Here is a 20,932-nt window from a genome sequence, read left to right as displayed (position 1 = left end):
AAAATAATATATATATATATATATATATGTGTGTGTGTGTGTGTGTGTGTGTGTGTGTAAATAATCAAAGTATATGATAACATATCTCAATTGTAAATAAGCCACGCTTGTGTGAGTTTTTAAAAATTACCACGCCATTACCATGATTCGACCCTTGATTTTTCACATGCACATAGGGGGCCTGATATCAATAGGTTAAGTCATTGTGGGTTAAATTTTTAATTATATAGATTTGCTTGGTAAACCAAGGCTATTATTATTTAATATGCAAAAATATTATATATATATATATATATATATATATATATATATATATATATATATATATATATATATAAAAGTAACAATATATATTTACCACTAAAAACTCTACAATATTATAATAATATTATAATGTTTATAATGTGTATAATATATGAATTAAATTGCTTTTTATTTCATATCATTTTAAAAATATAAAATGGTTTTTAAAATACAGAAATAAATTAATTTAACTCATGATAAACAAAAGTCTTCTATTTATCATGATCTTTTATATTATTTTTCTATGAACAGGGAAATTCAAGTTTTTGATTAATCAATAAATATTTTTAAAATATGTTTTCCAAAAATATTATATTGGATAAATAAAAGTTATTTATTTATCAAATTAAAAAATTAATAATGATAAATATCCTATCTCATATTAATTTTTATGGGAAGTTCAAGTTTTTCATTAATATATTAATCAATTATTTATTTTTAATATTTTTGTAAAAACTATTTTACTTGTTATCTTTGTTAATTGGGAGATGGTTTTGATTGATAAGCTTCAAGGTTCAAGGATAATTGATAGGTTTGGTAATTCTTCAAAAAAACTATTGTAGGTTACGTGAATGCTTGTGACTACTTGATTAATCGATTTGAGACATGATTTGATAAAAGGTAATTTTGTAATTTTTGTAACATTGTAATTTGACAAAAATTAAACAATACCAAACTTAACAAACATGACCATTTTATTATATAACAATTTTTTCATTTACTTTCAGTTTTGAATGGATAAATATCTTATCCGTTGAGTTTGATGCTTTAGCTAAAAAAATAATAAAAATAAATAAAAATAACTAAAAAATACAAATAAAAACTCACCACAATGAACCCTATGTGGTTACAAGGTTAAATGAGTTGATATCAAAAAATATTACAAGTTCTTATATTGAAATCAAATTTTGATTATAAAATAATTACTTTTCATATTTAATGTGTCTATGATTGATCTTATTGCAGAAAATAATATTTTCAGCAATTTAATGTGTCTATTATAATTTAATTTTAAATTAATTATAAATTATTTGAGGTGTTGTATTGCTATACCCAAAAGATATTTGTAATTTGATCCTAAATTAATTATGATTTATTAGAGAGAGTAAATTGTAAATAATATGTAGTACAATATCTTTTATATACAATTTTATCAATTTTTTATTAATGTATAAAGGATAAATATTTTTTATTATTTTAATTTCATTTAAATCGAAATTATCCTTTAGTTGTCACTCATTTTATTGAAGAATCAAAACATAATTGAAATGATTAATTAATTATAGCATTTTAATATCTCTATTCGATAAGAATATATATTTTTTTTAATTTTCAAACTTCTAATTTGGTTTTCAAACAAGTTAGAGAATCCTTCGATTTATAAATAATGGGAGAATCAATAAACAATTTTTTAAAATTTAAATTAAGTTTTTTATTTTTAAATACTATTATCAAAATTATCAAAATTATGTTAAACATTAATTTTCTTAAACCCGACCCAAGGGAGACTCGGGAAGGTTTCTGAGTCATAGGTCAATGATCAAATCAAAATTGACTCTATCATGAATATAATATATATTTTTATAAATATAATTGTATATAAATATGTTAGATGTATTATCAATTAATAAAAATTTTAAAAACAATAATATAAAAATTCCAATAATCAAATGCCCTTTCTTATAATTTATAAATATTAATATAATATCTTAAATAAAATAAAATAAATATGTGATGATAATCTAATATTATTTAAAATATAAATTCAAGCAGAAAATAACATTAAAAAATAAATAATAATTTTTTTTACGTAACTCTTTCACTTTGAGTTGACCCGGTTTGACTTGATCAGTTCAACTGGGTACTCGAAACTAAGACAACCAGGGTCGATTACTTGTTTTAAATAATAATAGTTATAAAAATAGGAAAAAAATTATTGTTTACCCTTGTGAATTTCAAATGTTCCTAAACTGACCCCTCCAACTTTGCCAAACTCAAACACCCTTTCCGTTATTGTTTAAGTTCCTTTTACCCCTCATTGTTCACTGAATGGGTCCAGTATTATGAAATTTAATTTTTTGCCCTTGAAAATGGTGGGAAAAACAGCCCGATCACATCATGTTTTTACTTATTCTCAAATCTTCTCCTTCTTCTTTTTCTTCTTCTTCCTCTCCTTAATTGGTTTGTTCGATTTGAATTTTGCCGGTTTCCTAATAAGGTGAGAATTTCTTCAATTCGAGTGCTAATTTTCACGGCGCTGACTTCTTGGAAATTGGTGTTAGCTCAGCTGAGATATGTGAGTGATAGGATCTCGATGTTTCCCATGTCAGGGTGAAGTTTATCACACCCGATGGATATAAAACGGTTTGTCCAATAGAAAACGATGTTGACTTCCAGCGGATGTATTACGTGTACTCCATCTTCAAATGCGCCGTAGTCGATCCTGTCGAGACAGACGATGTGCCATTGTCGAATCTTACTGAAAATGAGTTTTTCTCGTTGTAAGATTCTTCTCTTTTATGTTTATCTAGTTGTATAAGTTCATTACTGTTTAACTATGTCATTCTCTATTTAAATATATTACATTTTCATCTAAACATTGTCTTCTTTGTTTAATATAATTCTCAGTATGTAACTATTTGAATTAACGTTTAAATTGATAATTTACTATTCAAGAACTTTATGTCTTAGCTTAAAATATTTATCTTCTCCGTTTAAATTGAAAGTGTTGGCAGGTGACAGATGGCAAGTTTATGGTATCCGGTGCACAAGAATTAATGATGCCATTAAATGTTCTTAAATTTAACATAAATATCGGAAGACCCCTTCCTCGTTAATGAGAAAAGCTCGGTCCCCCGTGTGTTTCCCTTTTTTTCTCGGATCTGAATTGTCAACCGGCTTGTGGACTTCACACCATAAATGAGAAGGAAGACCCCTTCCCCTGGACACCCCCTCATCTTCCTCCTTCGCCTCCTCTGCTTCTTCTCGAATGAGTTTCTTCTTCAAGTGTCCAGGATTTTCGGTTCAGCCAGACCACATTTTTGAGATCAACAAGTTGAACTATCTTTTATTGTCAAGGTCGAAATGCTCGCGTAATTGCCTGAATGCGAAAGATTCCCCAGCAGAGGATGACGAGGAAGTAATTAAGTGGTTGTTTCGACTTGGGCAAGATAAAAAAAGTTTTCACTTATTACATCATTGCGGAAGATTCTACAGAGGAGGATGACCGTGACACATCCTTTAAGACGAAGTTGATATTTATCACTTGAGATTTGTTCTTATCCTTTAAAATCTTTTCCATAATGTGCAAACATCATTGTCGGCGTTTAACTATCTCGTTCTTCATTTAAATATACTTTTTCCTAGGTAATTATCAGTGTCTTTGTTTAACATTGTTTAAGTGTTCGTGTTCTACGTTGTACAGGTTCAAGTTGATGCGCATGTTATGCAACCGCCGTGAGCATTCGAAGGTAGAGATACTTGTTGAGGAAAGCCGAAATCTTTATGCTGGCCGTGGTGTCGATGATCTTCATGCTGGCCGTAAGGTCCAACTAGGCATTGTAAATGTTTAAATATTTAAATGAAACACGCTTATTTGAGTGTCAACTTTTGATATTTAAATAGAGGGCATTGTAAATGTGTAAATTATCTTAAATGAAACAAACTTATTTGAGTATTAACTTTTGATTTTTAAATAGAGACATTCTCTCTTAACGTTTTACTTAAATATTTTGTTTAAACAGATACAATGTTTTTCAACAGATAAACTTAGAAATTAAACAATGAAAATGATATTTAAACAACGTCAGCGGCGCATTCAATTTAAACAATAACATTAATCAGTTAAATCAAAATATTTAACACATTACTTATGTGTTTAAATGATATCTAAACTAGTTAAACAGTGAACAAGCTGCTCAAGTGTTCTCTTGATGGAGGCTCTGCAGTGAACATAATGTCAGTAAAAGCATTCAATTTAAACAATAACATATATTTTTAAATAGTAAAATGATAATATTTAAACGGTTTACATATGTGTTTAAACGATATAAAAAAGTTATAAACAGTGGACCAATAGTTTAAACACTAAATCACATTTGTTAAACATAATAGTTTGACATTTAAACAGAGACTCATGATAAGATGAGAACTTTCCTTCCAGCGATGACAATATGGAAAGCGAAGAAGAACTTCGAGCTAAGGATGCCCGACAGAAAAGAAAAGCTGAAGTGTTGGAAAGAGGAAGAAAAGTATAACAGGCGCCAGTAATTATTGTCTCTTGGGATTACCTCTTTTCGGTCACTTCAAATGGATCCATGTTATGAAATACCTTTTTTCCCTTGAAAATGGTGGGAAAAATACCGCCCAATCACATCATGTATGACCTTTATGCATACAATTATGTATTTGTTTTTTGCCTTTCTACTTGTTTTTTGTGAAACAAAGTTTAGAAGGCTGTTTACATCATCTTATTCTTCTTCTTCTTCTTCTTCTTCTTCTTCTTCTTCTTCTTCTTCTCCTCCTCCTCATTTAGTTTGTTCGATTTGAGTTCTGTCGTTATATTATGGAGAGTTTTTGTGGTATTGCTAGATACAACGGGGAGGGAAGAGTGGTAATGTTCACGGTGCTGACTTCTTGGGAGTCGGTGTTAGCTGAGATATGTGAGAAATGGGGTCTCGATGTTTTCTGTGCGAGGGTGAAGCTTATCACACCCGATGGATATAAAATGGTTTGTCCAGTAGAAGACGATGTCGACTTCCAGTGGATGTGTCACATGTACTCCATCTTCAAATGCGCTATAGTCGATCTTGTTGTCGAGACAGACGATGTGCCATTGTCGAATCCTACTGAAAATGAGTTTTTCTCGTTGTAAGATTCTACTATGTTATGTTTATCCTACTGAAAAAGAGACGATGAGCGTTTTAAACGTGCATTCTTTTCTTTCAGAGCATGTATTGTGGGATTGAAGAGGGCTTGCAGGACGCTGCTGTTTGTTGATGGTACCCACATCCTTGGAAAGTATTGGGGTACTCTACTAGGTGCCACAGGAAAAGATAGAAATAATGGTTTCTTCCACGTCGCCTTCGGTATTGTTGACAACGAGACCGATGCCAATTGGACTTGGTTCATATCCAAGTTAGGTGATGCTTTATACGAGGAATGAGATTATCATGAGATAATTACATTCATATCGGACAGGTCCAAGGGCCTTGTGAACGCTATTGTGAGAGTCTTCCCTTCTTCTCCACATGCATACTGTCTTCGTCACTTGGAGGCCAATGTTATGAAAGCCAACATCAGAATTGGGAAGGCATTGAGGGAGGAGTGTTGGTCTATATCTTTCGTATTGCGTGGGCATCCAAGGCTAAAGAATTCGATGATACCGTGAATGAACTACAGGCCACAACACCCGAAGCCCATCACTGGTTGATTAATATATCAGATATGATACATTGGTCGAATTATCTATTCAGAGGTGAACGTTGGGGTGAGATGTATTCAAATGTCGCGGAGTCATTCAATGCTTGGATCAAAGAAGCTCGGCATTTACCGGTGACAAAAATGGTCGACTCCATAAGGTATTTGAATGTTGATTTACACTTAAGAATTAGTCTTATCCTTTAAAACATTTTAGAAATGTTCAAATATTATTGTCTGTGTTTAACTATCGACCTCATTGTTTAACTTATAATAATATTGTTTAACCAAATGTGTTTATGTTTAACTATCAATGTCTTTGCTTAAACTTGTTTGAGATTTGTGTTCTACGTTGTACAGGTTCAAATTGATGTGCATGTTATGCAACCGCCTGAGCAAGCGAACAAATGGGAGACCTACTTATGCCCAGACATACATTCGAAGGTAGAGATACTTGTTGAGGATAGCCGAAATTTTCGTGTTGGTCGTTGTGTCGATGATCGTTATGAAGTGATTAACCAGTGCAGAAACTTTGTATATCTTGTCATCATAACATGCTCATGTCGCAGGTGGCAAGTTTATGGTATCCCATGTAAACACGCTTGTGCTGCAATAATGCAGACAGACACCAACGTTCATTGATTTAATAGCGGCTACTTCACCGTCAATAATTACAAACTTGCGTATAAAGAAGCTATATTCCCTATACCTGACAACGACAAGCCCACGGACGGAAATTGTGAACTGCGTCTGTGACCGTCTATGACGAGAAGGCAATTTGGTCGTCCTAGACGAAAAAGGATCGTGTCGCAAGTCTTTGAGGTCCGAGAGTTACATTACAGCCGCTACTACGGCTCCGGTCACAATCGCAGATGTTGCAATGAAACTATCGCCAAATAGCCATTGTAAATAAGCTGATTTTTAAACAGTGAAACTCTTATTCTTAACAGTTAACACATATATTTAAATAGAGACATTGTCAGTTTAAACAGAAAATACTTATTTTAACAAGTGACTACATTATTTTAAACAAAAACACTGATATTTAAACAATGAAATTGAAAGTTAAACAATGAAACTGAAAGTTAAAAAAAAGTCAAGTATATAAGTATAGAGACTAGTAAATTTACATTGAAAAAAATTTGTCATGTTCTTCGAAAACAATGAATTGAATTTAAATTGGTTTACATTTAAAAACAAACAAAAACAAGGAATTCTATCAACCCGCTTTCGAAGACCCCCCTTTGTCAGTGATGTCGGCTGTCCTCCCCTCCTTAAGTATGCGGGAAACATACTTTAATCACAGATAAGGGACGTCCGTCTGCAGTAGCCGTAGCTTCTCATTAGCGAGTAATTGCTCGATAAACCGCATGACATAGACGGCGCAGTCGACACTTCTTTGTTTTTGTCGTGGGGTTTCAATATCGTAAACTAGTGGGTACTTTGCGGTCGCCGACTCGCCGAACTCCATATCATTACAAATGTCGAATAGCCTCCGTTGTGGAGGTATACAAGTCGAGATTAGAATACTGATTATTTACTAAATACTATTAATCAACCACAATTTATTAAAGAACTTACCATTTCGAATGCGTCTTTATCGTACTTCTCGCTTTGGCATGAAGAATAATGCATGTATTCTTGTTTGTTATTGTCAAGGAGCACAACATAGAAGTGGTCATTCATGATTATCGGGAGGATGAAAATTTCAACATCATGCAAGTTGTGCGCAGCATCTCCGATCATAGCCATAATGGTTTCATGTGCGTCGTCTTGCTTTGACATAAACAACGCCAATGGTCGTGTGATGGAGGCGCGCTTCATATAAGGATATGACACTATGCTCAGTGACTTTTGTATTATGCATACGAAAGGTTTCATCACATCGTCTGAGACCATCTCCTTCCCCTTAAGTAGAGTGAATAGTCTGGACCGTGTGGTGCTGAGAAAGTCATTCTTCCACACGACAGTGCGCGGTTAAGCGGTAACAGAGATACTTAAACTATATTGTACCTATTTAACTGATATAACAAATGTTTAAATGATATTGCAAATAATTAAACGGTATATATATAAATTAAAGGTTAACATATAAGTTTAAACAATAACATAAAAACTTCAAACTTACTTGTCCATAGGGCAGTTGAAGAAGATCTTTATCAACTCTTGTTCGTATTTGTTGAAGCGCGATTGTCCAACGTATTTTGTCAATAGGGCAGTTGAGGAAGATCCCTACCATTTCGTTTAATTTTTAATTGGCAAGGATCATATCTCTCGTTGCCATTGCGGTGGCGTTCCCTTGCCCCTTGTCAACAGCTTTTTTGGGATCATCATGCAGCACTGTTGTTAACGGTTGTCGGTATGTAGCACCAGCAGCATCTTCCTTCATTGCCATTGTGTCTGCCTTCGATGTGGCACTGTCAGCCGTTGGTTCCACCATGACTATAATTTCGTTGATAATACAGTCAATGATCTCCTCAACCGTGGCCACGACAACAGCATCAACGGTAGACACAACCTTACCTGGTTCTTGTTCTTCAGTGATCGTGTCCATCTTTGATGTCGCACTGTCGGCCGCCGGTTCCACCGGGTGGGGGATTTCGTTAACAACAGAATCAACGATCTTATCAATCGCGGCAATGGCAACATCATCTACGATCTCCTCCACTGTGACAGTCATGTCATCAACAGTATCAGCATCAGCCGCCGATGCTGCTATTGTTGTTTCATCGTCAGCCGGTGGTGGATACAGAAGCATTATTGTTTTCCTTTTTTTTTGCAAGTCTCTTCAAACGTGGTCGTCTTGGAATGGCCATCTCAATGAAGTCATTGTCGTCAAATTTCAACGCCTCGTCCATCCCGGGTGCTTCATTTGTTTGGAGGGACGGCGCAGTCGATTGTGACCGTCCTTCCAATGCCTCAACCCGAGCGACAAGCCGAGGAAACTCGGTCATCAATATCTGGCACGTCTGCATAAGAGTTACAGTGGCATCGTCGCCTAGTGCTGTCAGGGGGGATGCCACGGTCGGGGGGCTGCTAAGATCGGGGGACTGTCGTTGTCGTGGTCGGCGGGGTTGTCGCAATCTGGCGGGGTAGGGGAGGGCTTCTCCGGTGTCGAGGAATGCGTGCACGTGTTGGGCTAGAACTGCGTCGAGCGCGCACGGAAGAGGTTGCCCTCTCATCTTACCTTCGAGTAAGTAGTTCCGAAGCAATAGCATACACCCTTCTGTTGGTCCGAACAAATATATCTTCATCAGCATTCGCCGGAACCAACTCAGGAAACTAACATATGTAAACTAAACAATCTTAGCGAAATCATCCAGTTTAAATAATAAAAACCAAATTTAAACATTTAACTTATATATTTAAACATTATAGCATAAATGTAAACAGAGAACAAAATGTTTAAACTTTTAATAATACGTTTTGAACAGTAAATAAACATACTTAAACACTAAATAATATGTTTAACCATTAATGACTACTGTTAAACACATTGTTCTTGATTTATTACCTCTTTTCATTCGAGAGATAACAAACTTGTTTTTATCGTCGCTTGCTTCCCGGTAAGTATTTTCACCGTAGCACAGCATCCTTGGGATCTTGCCGAAACGAACTTTCTTTCCGGTTCCAGTCAACTCATAAAACCAGATGTTAAGCGCGACCGAGCAACCCTTAATATACCCTGTGTTGGTCTTCTACTCCGTGCATCTAGCTTGCACTCGAGCGGCTTCTTGTGGAATGTCCTCCATAAGCCACTTGTGCATCACCTGCGCCCATGCGTATCGCCCCATGCCAGGTCGATCATCGACATAATCAACGATCCAGTTTGGAACTGAGCATGAGATATTTAGGAAGAGGATTGTACCCATGAGGTACACCATCAGGAGTTTGGCAAAATTTTCTTCTTCTCCCCTCTGTCCAACGAGTTGCTCAAGAGTGCTCTTGATAGAGTCTCTGTGTCTCTCGTAGGTTTTTGATAAATACCTCTCTTCGAAAGCTGAGCGTGTTTTTTTCTTCTGAAACACGACTGCGTCTCCATCGCAACGCAGACCAAGAACGAGGGCCAAATCTTCAGTCTTGAAACTCAGCAGGCTTTCCCCGATCCTAAATTTATTAGTGCGGCCATGGTACCTTTGCAATAGAGAATCAAGAAGAGCCCTCTCTAGGAATATAGCTTCCAGCTCAGTAAATGCTGCAAACGGTGTCCTTCGGATGATCTCGCAGTGTCGAGGGGTCATGTGAACTTTCAATTCAGCCAAGGTCTCCACTACCGGTGTCAAGTAGCATCGCCCATTAACTAGGTTGACCGCCATAATCACAAGCCTGCGACAATAACAACACATTCAGTCAGCAGTATTCACAAATGTTTAAGCAGAAATATAAGGTTTTAAACGGTAACTTCTCAATTCTTAAACAGAGATATCACTTGTTAAAACAGAGACAACAATATTTAAACGATAACCTCTCATTTATTGAACGTAAACCTCATTTGTAAAACTGCAACCATATCAAATGAAAGGGAAAACGTACATTATAAACATTACACAAATCATAACAATCGAAAAAACTATTTTGATAGTGTATACAGATGAAAATGCAAAAACAAAACAAAACTCTAGGCGAGAAATCGCCCTGCAGACTAACAAAACCCCAGCCAAAAAATTCCGCTGCAGACTTCAATATCTTCCAATAAAAACAGAACCATAAAACAAAACCAAAAAAACTTTCTTTGTAACAGAATAGTTAACATAAAACCATAATCACTATCTTAGATTGCAAACTGATGAAATGGCGAATACTTGCGCGGGACTTCTCATTCGAGACACCGGTGGAAAGGGAAAACTGAAATTACAGAGGATGTGCCAGTAGAGATAACTTCGGAAAGGGAAAAGCTGAAGACGCGAGTTGAAAAAAAAACAAGTATACGGCTCCAGTAAATTCACCTCTTGGGGTTACCGTAAGAAAAACCCGCCACTTCCTCTCAAACCGCCGAAATGACTGCAGCCACGACTCCGCATGCAAGGGCATTTTCGTCCATAAAATTTAAAAATCACTCCGTTAACCACTGTTACATGTTTTGGGGGTTTGAAAAGCATAGAGTTTAAAAAGAAAAGGTTTTTAGGGATTGCAAAATTAAGGGGGTGTTTTTGGTAATATTGGAAATTTAGTTTTTCCAATTTCGCTTATAAAATATATGCAACTATTAAGTATATTTTAATAGTGGCAAGATGGTATATGTTGTTACATTAGTCACGTCAATTGATTTGGACTTAAATTTTTGAAAATTAAATTAAATTGATTTATTTAATATTTAATTAAAAAAAAGTTTAACAAAAGAAGATAAGTTCAGCTGTCGTTTTCACTTTGAATTTGTTTTTTTTTTAAATAAATTCAGAAGACCCAAATTTGACCCAATTATAATATTTTTTTTTGATTAATTTTTAATTTTTTTTCAGTTGATGATTGATATTTTATTAAAAAAAAAATTAATACTAACTACTTGCGAATAAAAGTGTCACTATTCCAAGTCATTATCAGTGAAAATGTATGACGGATGATTTTTAAAAAAAAAACCCTCTTGATTATCATAATTACCATAAAATTGACATCTTGAATGAAAATGACTCCACATACACATGAAAGACTTAGTTTGGTGCTATTAATCACTAGAACCAAGTGGTTTTGGCACTCATCTTGAACTTCTTGTCTCAATTCTTAGGAAAATAAACCAATTAATTTAATGAAATCATTGATTCAATATTTATAAAGTAAAAAAGAAAAAAAAAATCTAATTAAATAAATATTTAAAACCATTAACAGATAAAATAAAATATAAACTAAATAAATCATTTTAAAAATCTCATAACTTTATATTTAATCATGTAAAATTTATGTCTATGCTTATGCATCTCAATAAATTTTCAATTTTTCATTATTCCTTTCCTTTTTAAAAAATATTTGTGAACCATAATAAAAAAAATTATAGGTAATAAAAAAAATTATAGGTATAATTTTTTTTCTTTTTCTTTTTTGGCATTACTTAAAGCCATAAAAAATGTTAACAAATAGGGGATGAAATTTCCTAGGATATAAATTTAAATAGAAGCTTTTACAAGGCCAAATATATAATAAAGGACGTCCCTAGATTTCAAATCTAGGGACGTTCATAGTAGCCATCGTATGAAAATCTGACGGCTCTTATTATTATGAACAGTAGAAACCGCATTCTACAGTGTTGTACAGTGATCATAAACAGTAAAAAGGTGTACAGTGTTCATATAATCAATGAACCATCGGATGATGATCCAACAGCTTAGATTTAAAACGTCCCTAGATTTCAAATCTAGGGACTTACTTAGATGATGTTTTTCCATATATATATATATATATATATATATATATATATGTGGAGTTATGTACTTAATATGATTGATCTTCTACTACGGTTTAATTACTATACTTATATATATATATATATATTTAATGTACAATATTTTGATTTGAACCATTTAATCAAATTTAGTACAGCAACTCAATAAATTTTAATCATTCATCCTATTTTTACTATACCTGATTAACACTCATTGTGCTCCATAATCCTCACTATACTTAATTGCGGACTTTCGTAGAATATCCACAATTATTGTTTCGCGATTTAATATTTTATATATATATATATATATGCATTTAATTGACAAAATTAAAGCTCAATTAATATTTTAAAAAAAATTGATTTTTTTGTCCATTTAACGTCCGCAGATGACGTTTCGCGATTTAATATTATATATATCTATATATGCATTTAATTGACGAGCTTCTATACTTTTCAATGAAAAATCAAAGCTCAATTAATATTCAATTATTGTGCACTGAATTGACTTTTTTGTCCATTTCTTAGAACATGCAGTCCATCAACATTCCCTCTTCTCGAAGGAATTTTGATAGAGTAGTTTGGCTTTAGTCCGCTGCAATATCAATTAACTGAAATCATTACTAATGAGATTATTTAATGTTAGTCTTCTTTGTAATATACTTCCTCAAGTTCAAATTATCTACCATTTTAGGTTATATTTTAAATTTAGTTATTATTTTAAAAAAAATTATAAACATTAATTATAATATTTCTACTTAAACAAAGTGTGTGTCAATTGATCTAAAAGGACAATTACTTGATAGCCTACTAAAAATCACCATGGATAGTGTGTAAGTGGTGCAAAGTTTAATACTGTGCAAACATATTATAGTTATACTGTAAAAATAATATATTAGTACTGTTCACTCATTGTTCATAGGATCCCCTTTAAGAGGAGCTATATTTTCCACTCTTTCAAAGTTGTAAAACAAGAGGGATTTACTATTGTGAGGTTATGGTTGTATATTGATATATTATCTTGAGTGTATATTATAGACCATAATTATCCCGTGTATTAGTTCACCTCACATGATAAATTTCTAAAAGGTCAATAAGCCACTATAACTAGTGCATCACTATACTTTTTTTTTTATCCTTTTGATATTTTCTTGGAGCCTACGTTCTGTCATCTCCATAAAAAAAACTCTAAATTATCCCAATAAAAAAAAAATGATCTATCATAATATATTTTTTTTAAAATTTTTAAGAGTTGTAACAACACTCTTAATGATTGTGCATGGCTTAAATATGACTGCTAATTTGAATTTGGGGGCAATACACATTAAAAATCTCAAAAATACCCTTCAAAAGCATTTAATCTTTCTCTAATCTAAACTAACATAATTCTACGTCAACTTAATTATACAAAATAAATAAATAAACATAAAATACATCACATCATCTACTCTTTATCAAGTAATTCAATATAAAAATAAATAAGACTTGAAATGCTCCCCAAAACTCAAATTTGCCTATAAATAATGCCATACTTATTGAGAACTCCAAAACACAAACTAGAGTTTGCTCATAATGCTTTTGGATAAATTTTTTGAATGCCGTCATCTACGCTCAAGGCCTCAAGCAACCAATGGGAAGGTATTATTTATTATTCTCTATAGCCTTCTTTTAATTATTTATTTATAAGATTATTAAATTAAGGATTATTGAATTAAATTGATGATATATATGCATAATTTTTTCATTCATTAATTGATATATTTATATTTATTTATTTCAATAGATGAAGGTTGTGTTGAGGGTGCAAATGGAGAATACCAAGAAGCGAGCTAAAGTTATGACATGCTTGGTTAAATGGCGTGGTAACAACTTCATTATAAGTGATAACATATATATATATATATATATATATATATATATATATATATATATATATATATATTATTGCATGGGTGTTATATATAAAAATATATTATTTTCATTGATTTTTAATACCTAATAATATGAATTTTCTTCTGTTTGAATTTTATTTGTTGGTTTTATATATTCTTAAATTTTGAATGAAGACTAGATTAATTAAGTAGATGTTTTCAAACCATTAAAACTAACTTGAAAAAAAAAAATTAATTTGGGAGTTTTTATATAACAAATATGATATTTGAGATACGTCTAATATTATATATCTTGTCCACAATGATAATAAAAAATTTATATAATCTTAATATATATATATATATATATATAGCAAAATAATAGTTATTAAATAATAATGAATATATCAAAATAATGATGAACTAATCTAATTGTAGAGACTTTTCATATAAATGATAGTCATCACGGTTATTTTTCTACTATAAAATTTGATCTTGAATAAAAAAAGCATTTAATCTTTCTCTAATCTAAACTAACATAATTCTACGTCAACTTAATTATACAAAATAAATAAATAAACATAAAATACATCACATCATCTACTCTTTATCAAGTAATTCAATAAAAATAAAATAAAATAAATAAGACTTGAAATGCTCCCCAAAACTCAAATTTGCCTATAAATAATGCCATACTTATTGAGAACTCCAAAACACAAACTAGAGTTTGCTCATAATGCTTTTGGATAAATTTTTTGAATGCCGTCATCTACGCTCAAGGCCTCAAGCAACCAATGGGAAGGTATTATTTATTATTCTCTATAGCCTTCTTTTAATTATTTATTTATAAGATTATTAAATTAAGGATTATTGAATTAAATTGATGATATATATGCATAATTTTTTCATTCATTAATTGATATATTTATATTTATTTATTTCAATAGATGAAGGTTGTGTTGAGGGTGCAAATGGAGAATACCAAGAAGCGAGCTAAAGTTATGACATGCTTGGTTAAATGGCGTGGTAACAACTTCATTATAAGTGATAACATATATATATATATATATATATTATTGCATGGGTGTTATATATAAAAATATATTATTTTCATTGATTTTTAATACCTAATAATATGAATTTTCCTCTGTTTGAATTTTATTTGTTGGTTTTATATATTCTTAAATTTTGAATGAAGACTAGATTAATTAAGTAGATGTTTTCAAACCATTAAAACTAACTTGAAAAAAAAAATTTAATTTGGGAGTTTTTATATAACAAATATGATATTTGAGATACGTCTAATATTATATATCTTGTCCACAATGATAATAAAAAATTTATATAATCTTAATATATATATATATATAGCAAAATAATAGTTATTAAATAATAATGAATATATCAAAATAATGATGAACTAATCTAATTGTAGAGACTTTTCATATAAATGATAGTCATCACGGTTATTTTTCTACTATAAAATTTGATCTTGAATAAAAAAAACTCCAAGTAGTTTAAGCACCACTCATGTATTACTCATATTAATTGTTATATTTGAGTTTTACGTAAATATTAAATCTTTCATTAATTTTTTTAAAATCTAATAAAAAAATATAATAAGACATTTTTATCTTTATTAGAGTTTAGAGTTATTTACTCCTTTTATATATAACGCTTTCTCAAATTTGACGTTTTAACCCAAATTTTTGCGCAAGAATAACTTCAATCGTGCGCTAAATCATGCGCCAAATCTGAGAAATGCTACAGTGACATGCAACTTCTTACGTGCCATTGTAACAACGCTATTTATTTATTTATTTATTTTTTCAAAATTTTAATTTTGAGTTTATTTTTTTTTCTCTTCAATCTTCAATTTAATTTTTTCCATTTTTAATAGTTTATTTTTTTATTTTTTAGTTTTAATTATCAGTTTAATTTTTTAATTTTTAAATTTTTAATTTTCATTTTATTATTTGTCTTTATTTATGTTTTTTAGTTTTCAGTTTTAATTTTCAGTTTCTTTTTTATTTTTTAGTTTTAATTTTCAATTTATTTTTTTATTTTTTCATTTTTAATTTTCAGTTTATTATTTATCTTTTTTTTTATCTTTTTTGGTTTTCAGTTTTAATTTTTAATTTTTTATCTTTTTTATTCTTTTCTTGTTTTTCAGTTTTAATTATTAGTTTATTTTTTCTTTTCTTTTCTTTTTCTTTTTTTATAAAATTTATATTTATAATTTTATATTTTAATTAAATTAATAAGTTATAATTTAAGTTTGTATTTTTTTAATTAATAAAAAAATAAAAAATTAATGAAAATTACACGAACAATAAAATAAAAACATAGAAAATAGTCATAACATAGATTATGCAATAAGAAAAAACCACAACAATATAATGTGTTGTTTTTACTGATGGTACTTGTTTGTATGTTATGTTTTTATTAAGTAATTAATGTAATATAATGTTTGTATTTATATTTGTAGTTTATCAATCATATTTTATATTTAATAAATATTTATAAAAAATATAAAAATAATATTTACATTTAAATAATATATATTTAAATTCAATGGTTAAAAGTGAAAAATTAAAAATGATTAAATCTATCAATAGTATGAATATAAAAGTGTGAAGTGAGAAGAATATTCTTGAAATATTCTATTTTAGAGTTAAAAATAAAGATGGTGGCCGGAGAAACTTTCACTGTAGAACCTGTATTTTTGTGTACTGAAGCACCAAATATAGAGTTTTGGGTTGGAGATACAAACCGCTGAAAAAAGAAATAAAATTCAAAAAAAAATATTTAATATTTAAACAACATTTAAAAGTGAGTATATATACATACACAGACATATATATACTCATTATTATTGAAATAAAATAGAATTTTATTTGTTTCTTTAATTAGTTATTATGGAACAGGTGTTATCTCTGTATCATTGGAAGGAAAGGAAAACAATGAAATAGCAATTGTTGGAGAATATATTGATCCAGTGAGCATCACTCAAAAACTTAGGAAGAAAATGGGTTGTAATAGTACTGTGGAGATGGTTAAGGCTGAAAATCCGGACAAGGACAAGGACAAGGAAAAAGAGAAGGAAAAAGAGGCTGATAAATGTAAACATCCTTGGTGTTATTATCCACAACCACAAATATACAGTTGCAATGAACCACCAGCTTGCTCCATTTTGTAAGTCATAATATATATATTATGTTAAGTTATATATATGATTTATAAAATATGGAACAAGCTAGTCTTTTGGGTTGTATCACCTCTGCAGAGGACTTCCCTACCTTCCTTTTAATTAAGGATCTTCAAGCTGTGCTCTTTTATTATATCTGTTTTTTTTTTTTCAAGCTTTTTATCAGTCTGTTTGTATGTTTTTGTACTCTTTCCTTTGTTATCTTTATGTTCTCTCGTTTTTTAGGTAATTAATGTGGTTTTAAAATAAAAAAATTTTGCCCATTCACTAAAACGATAGGCGCAATATATCATATTAGGGCTCAATGACACTAGGTTTGGACATTAAGCATACATTTATAATTTGAGATTTATTATCACCATTGTGTCTGGTTCGGGATCTCTTATTACTTTCGCAATGGGACTTGTTAGTGCAACCACACTATTTATTGGCATGATTTGACACCTAGACCAAGTGACGTGGCAACTAAGGTGACAAAGCATAATTGATGATGTGGCAAGCATTGTGACATGGCAAGGAGACTTTGAGTGCAAGGCAAACATCTTGAAGATCTTGGTGGAGCTATTTTTAGTAAGTCTCTAACATGGAGCCAAATATCTTGAAGATCATGGTGAAGCTATCTTAAAGATCTTGGTGGAGTTATTTTTGGCAATGCATTACAACTTGAAGACAAAATTATATCAAGACCATATTTAGGTGATTTGATTGAAGACTAAATATGGTGGAGCTTAATTAAAGAAAGATCTATTCATAGTGTGAATGAAGGAGATATGATTTGAAGAATCCCTGACGATTGAATTGATTGATTGAAGATCTATGAAGCAGATTTGAGGACCAAACTTGGGTGAATTGAAGATCAAGTTTGGAGAATCTTTGAAGACCAAATTTAGGTGAATTGAAGACTAAGTTTGGCAAGTTTCGTGAAGACGACAGGGGACGTCGCCCCTGCGAGGCGTGACCGCGTGATGAGGAACCCGAGGAGGTAGGCTAGTTGCCGGCGATCGGGATCGGGAGATTTGGTCGCATCGACTCGACTAAGCATGACCGGGAGGTTGATGGGTCTCGAGGTCGTCCCGCAACGTAACTGAACTCGCTCAAGTCGGCGAGTCGAGCCATGTTGCAATTCATGTTACTAACGAGAGTTCAGCAATGACTAATTTCAGCGAGGTTTTTAAATTAGTAGCCGTGAGATTCTAAAAGAGGTATCGCTTATATTTGGGACGTTGAGGCGTCTATATAAGCTACCTTGCTCGTAGATTGTAGGTGTGACTCTTGGGTGACTCTTTGAGGAGAAGATTATAGGTGTGACTCTTGGGTGACTCTTTGAGGAGAGTGTGTGAGCACCAGACAATCTAGAGAGGGTAGTGATCTTTATTGTTGAGAGTGTGAGTGACAAGTGTTTGTACTCATCTATTTTTACCTCTTTTAGTGGATTGTTTATCTCCGGGCTTGGCCCCCCAGACGTAGGCGAGTGGACGCCGAACTGGGTTACCAACGTTGTGTGTCTCCTTGTGTTTGTTTGTGTGCTTTTTCTTTATTGGTTTGTGTGAGACTTCTATGAGTGCTTAAGCGCTAATTAATACCCACAAACCACACCGGAGGAACTAACAGGACCAATAATACTAGGCTATTAGTAATTTGTATTTATAGCGTTATTTTTTTTATTATCTTTTGTATTTATCCATCATTATTATTATTATTATTATTATTATTATTATTATATACTCCATGAACTTTGAATTATTATTTGATTTTTAAAGATTTATTTGATAATTTTAATTTTTGATTGAGTTCAGATTACTTTAAACCGAGTATTATATGTAGTTCACATCTTTATTTCTAAAATTGATGTCCATCTTAAAATTAATATTGTATTTAGTTTTATCCATTTTAATTTATTACTTTATTTTTTTTTAGAAGATTACTTTAAAATTTAATTTAAATTTTTTTAATAAATAAAACATTATATATATAATAATATACCTATGTCACTTTTAGGATTGCCACCGCAAGAAGAACAATATAAATTCGAAATACCACAATGACATGACTTTTTAAAGATTAGTTAAAGATGTTATTAAACATCTAATATTCAATTTATTCAAATTATCAAACATTTTGATATGAGATTATTAGTGCAAAGACTATCATATTTATATATTAATAAATTACAATTACAATTGAGTTTTTATAAATTTAAAAAATTAAATTATAAATTTTTCACAACCCTTCACAAAGTCTTTATTGTGGAACAAAGGTTTCAAAGAAATTGTCAAACATACCCTCAATATATGACTCATTTGTCGGGTAAATTTTTTATTAGGTCACTAAACTTTGGTTCATTTTCACTTTGATCACTGAACTTCAATTTGTATCAATTTGGTCACTCAACTTTAATTTGATTTCAACCGGTAATAATTAAGGATTTCAACCCCCAATTGATTACATGACTGTCTAAAAATCTAAGTCAGTCCTCTCATTGACACATTATTAAGTCTATTAGAGGTGTCCACGTCATCGAAAAAGAGCTACATCATTCATTTGGAGTTTGAAATCTCTTGATTTATTACCAAGTGAAATGAAATTAAAATTAAGTGACCAAATTGATACAAATTGAAGTTCAGTGATTAAAGTGAGAATAGACCAAAGTTTAGTGACTTACTAAAAAATTTACCCCTTATTTGTCATTTTACATAAGGGTATTATTGGTAATTCCTGGTAATACACCTTCTTTAGAATCCACGCAAGCAAACTTTGACTCTCTTTGTCACACACACGTAGAACTCATTTCATTTGACGTAAACGCTTATAAAAAGTAAAGAATTATTTTTTAAATAATTAAAAAAATAACTAGAAAAATGAGAGACGTTATCGGAAATAAATCAAGGTTAAAGTTTCTTTTCATATAATTTAAGTTATTTTGAGTATTAGAAATGGTTTTGTGTATAAATCTACATAAAAAAAAAACCATGGTTGACTTGACCTAAGACTCCATAGATATAAATATCATACAAGTGGAAAGCAACAAGTGCTCCTTAATGTCTATTATCAAAGTCATGGCTAAATTTCTTCAGTGTTTTTGGGGAAGTTCAGCAGTTCAACCAAGCTCTGGAAAGGTATTACCATTCATTTTTAATATATACTTTTTAAAGATTTATAGATATTTCAGTTAATTCCTTACTTTGTTTTTAATTTTAATTTTATTTTTATTCTTATCTCATATATATATATATATATATAGCAAAAGGTAGTGCTGAAGGTGGAAATGGAGGATCCAAAGAAGAGATCCAAAGTTATGAAGAACATTGCTGGCTGGCTTGGTAACAGAAAAGAAACCCTTTAAAATAAAAGAAAAATATATAGAAATTTGTTTCTATTTATTTATTTATTTATTGTTTATATATATATATATATATATTTTGGCAGGTGTTTACTCAGTAGCATTAGAAGGGAATGAAAATAATAAAATAGCTGCTATTGGTGAGGGAATTGATCCAGTGAGTCTTGTTCACAAACTTAGGGATGAGATGGGTGATGTGCAGTTGATTTCTGTTACTCCTGTTGAAGAAAAGAAGAAGTGAAGAAAAATTAAGAGCTTTTTATTAAAAAAATAAATAAATAAAATAAAGAACTTTATTTGATTTTTTTTTATAGGAAAAAACAAGTGTATAATTTCATGGTGTATCATGAACTTTGAGTTATGCTTAGTTTTGTAGTGCTGAAATTAATTAATGAATGACAGTGTGAGCTGTCTTTTAT

The 20,932-nt window shown here is 31.0% G+C and overlaps 1 protein-coding gene and 1 long non-coding RNA gene across 2 annotated transcripts; both read left to right on the top strand.

Moving 5' to 3' along the window:
- The first annotated feature begins 14,416 nt into the window (after positions 1 to 14,416).
- Positions 14,417 to 17,308, top strand: LOC120267757. Its single transcript, XM_039275431.1, has 3 exons — positions 14,417 to 14,767; positions 14,913 to 14,991; positions 16,893 to 17,308. Exons 1-3 carry the CDS (start codon positions 14,702 to 14,704, stop codon positions 17,162 to 17,164), a joined length of 417 nt encoding a protein of 138 aa, XP_039131365.1. The 5' UTR covers positions 14,417 to 14,701; the 3' UTR covers positions 17,165 to 17,308.
- A 2,877-nt stretch (positions 17,309 to 20,185) lies between these two features.
- On the top strand, positions 20,186 to 20,750 carry LOC120267868. Its single transcript, XR_005538608.1, has 3 exons — positions 20,186 to 20,289; positions 20,415 to 20,493; positions 20,600 to 20,750. It is a non-coding gene; the product is annotated as an uncharacterized LOC120267868 (long non-coding RNA).
- The last annotated feature ends 182 nt before the right edge of the window (positions 20,751 to 20,932 follow it).

The sequence above is a fragment of the Dioscorea cayenensis genome, chromosome 8 (assembly GCF_009730915.1).
Source record: "Dioscorea cayenensis subsp. rotundata cultivar TDr96_F1 chromosome 8, TDr96_F1_v2_PseudoChromosome.rev07_lg8_w22 25.fasta, whole genome shotgun sequence".
Lineage (NCBI taxonomy): Eukaryota > Viridiplantae > Streptophyta > Magnoliopsida > Dioscoreales > Dioscoreaceae > Dioscorea > Dioscorea cayenensis.
The sequence above is the reverse complement of the archived record's forward strand: the minus strand, read 5'-3'. Positions and strand labels throughout refer to the sequence as shown.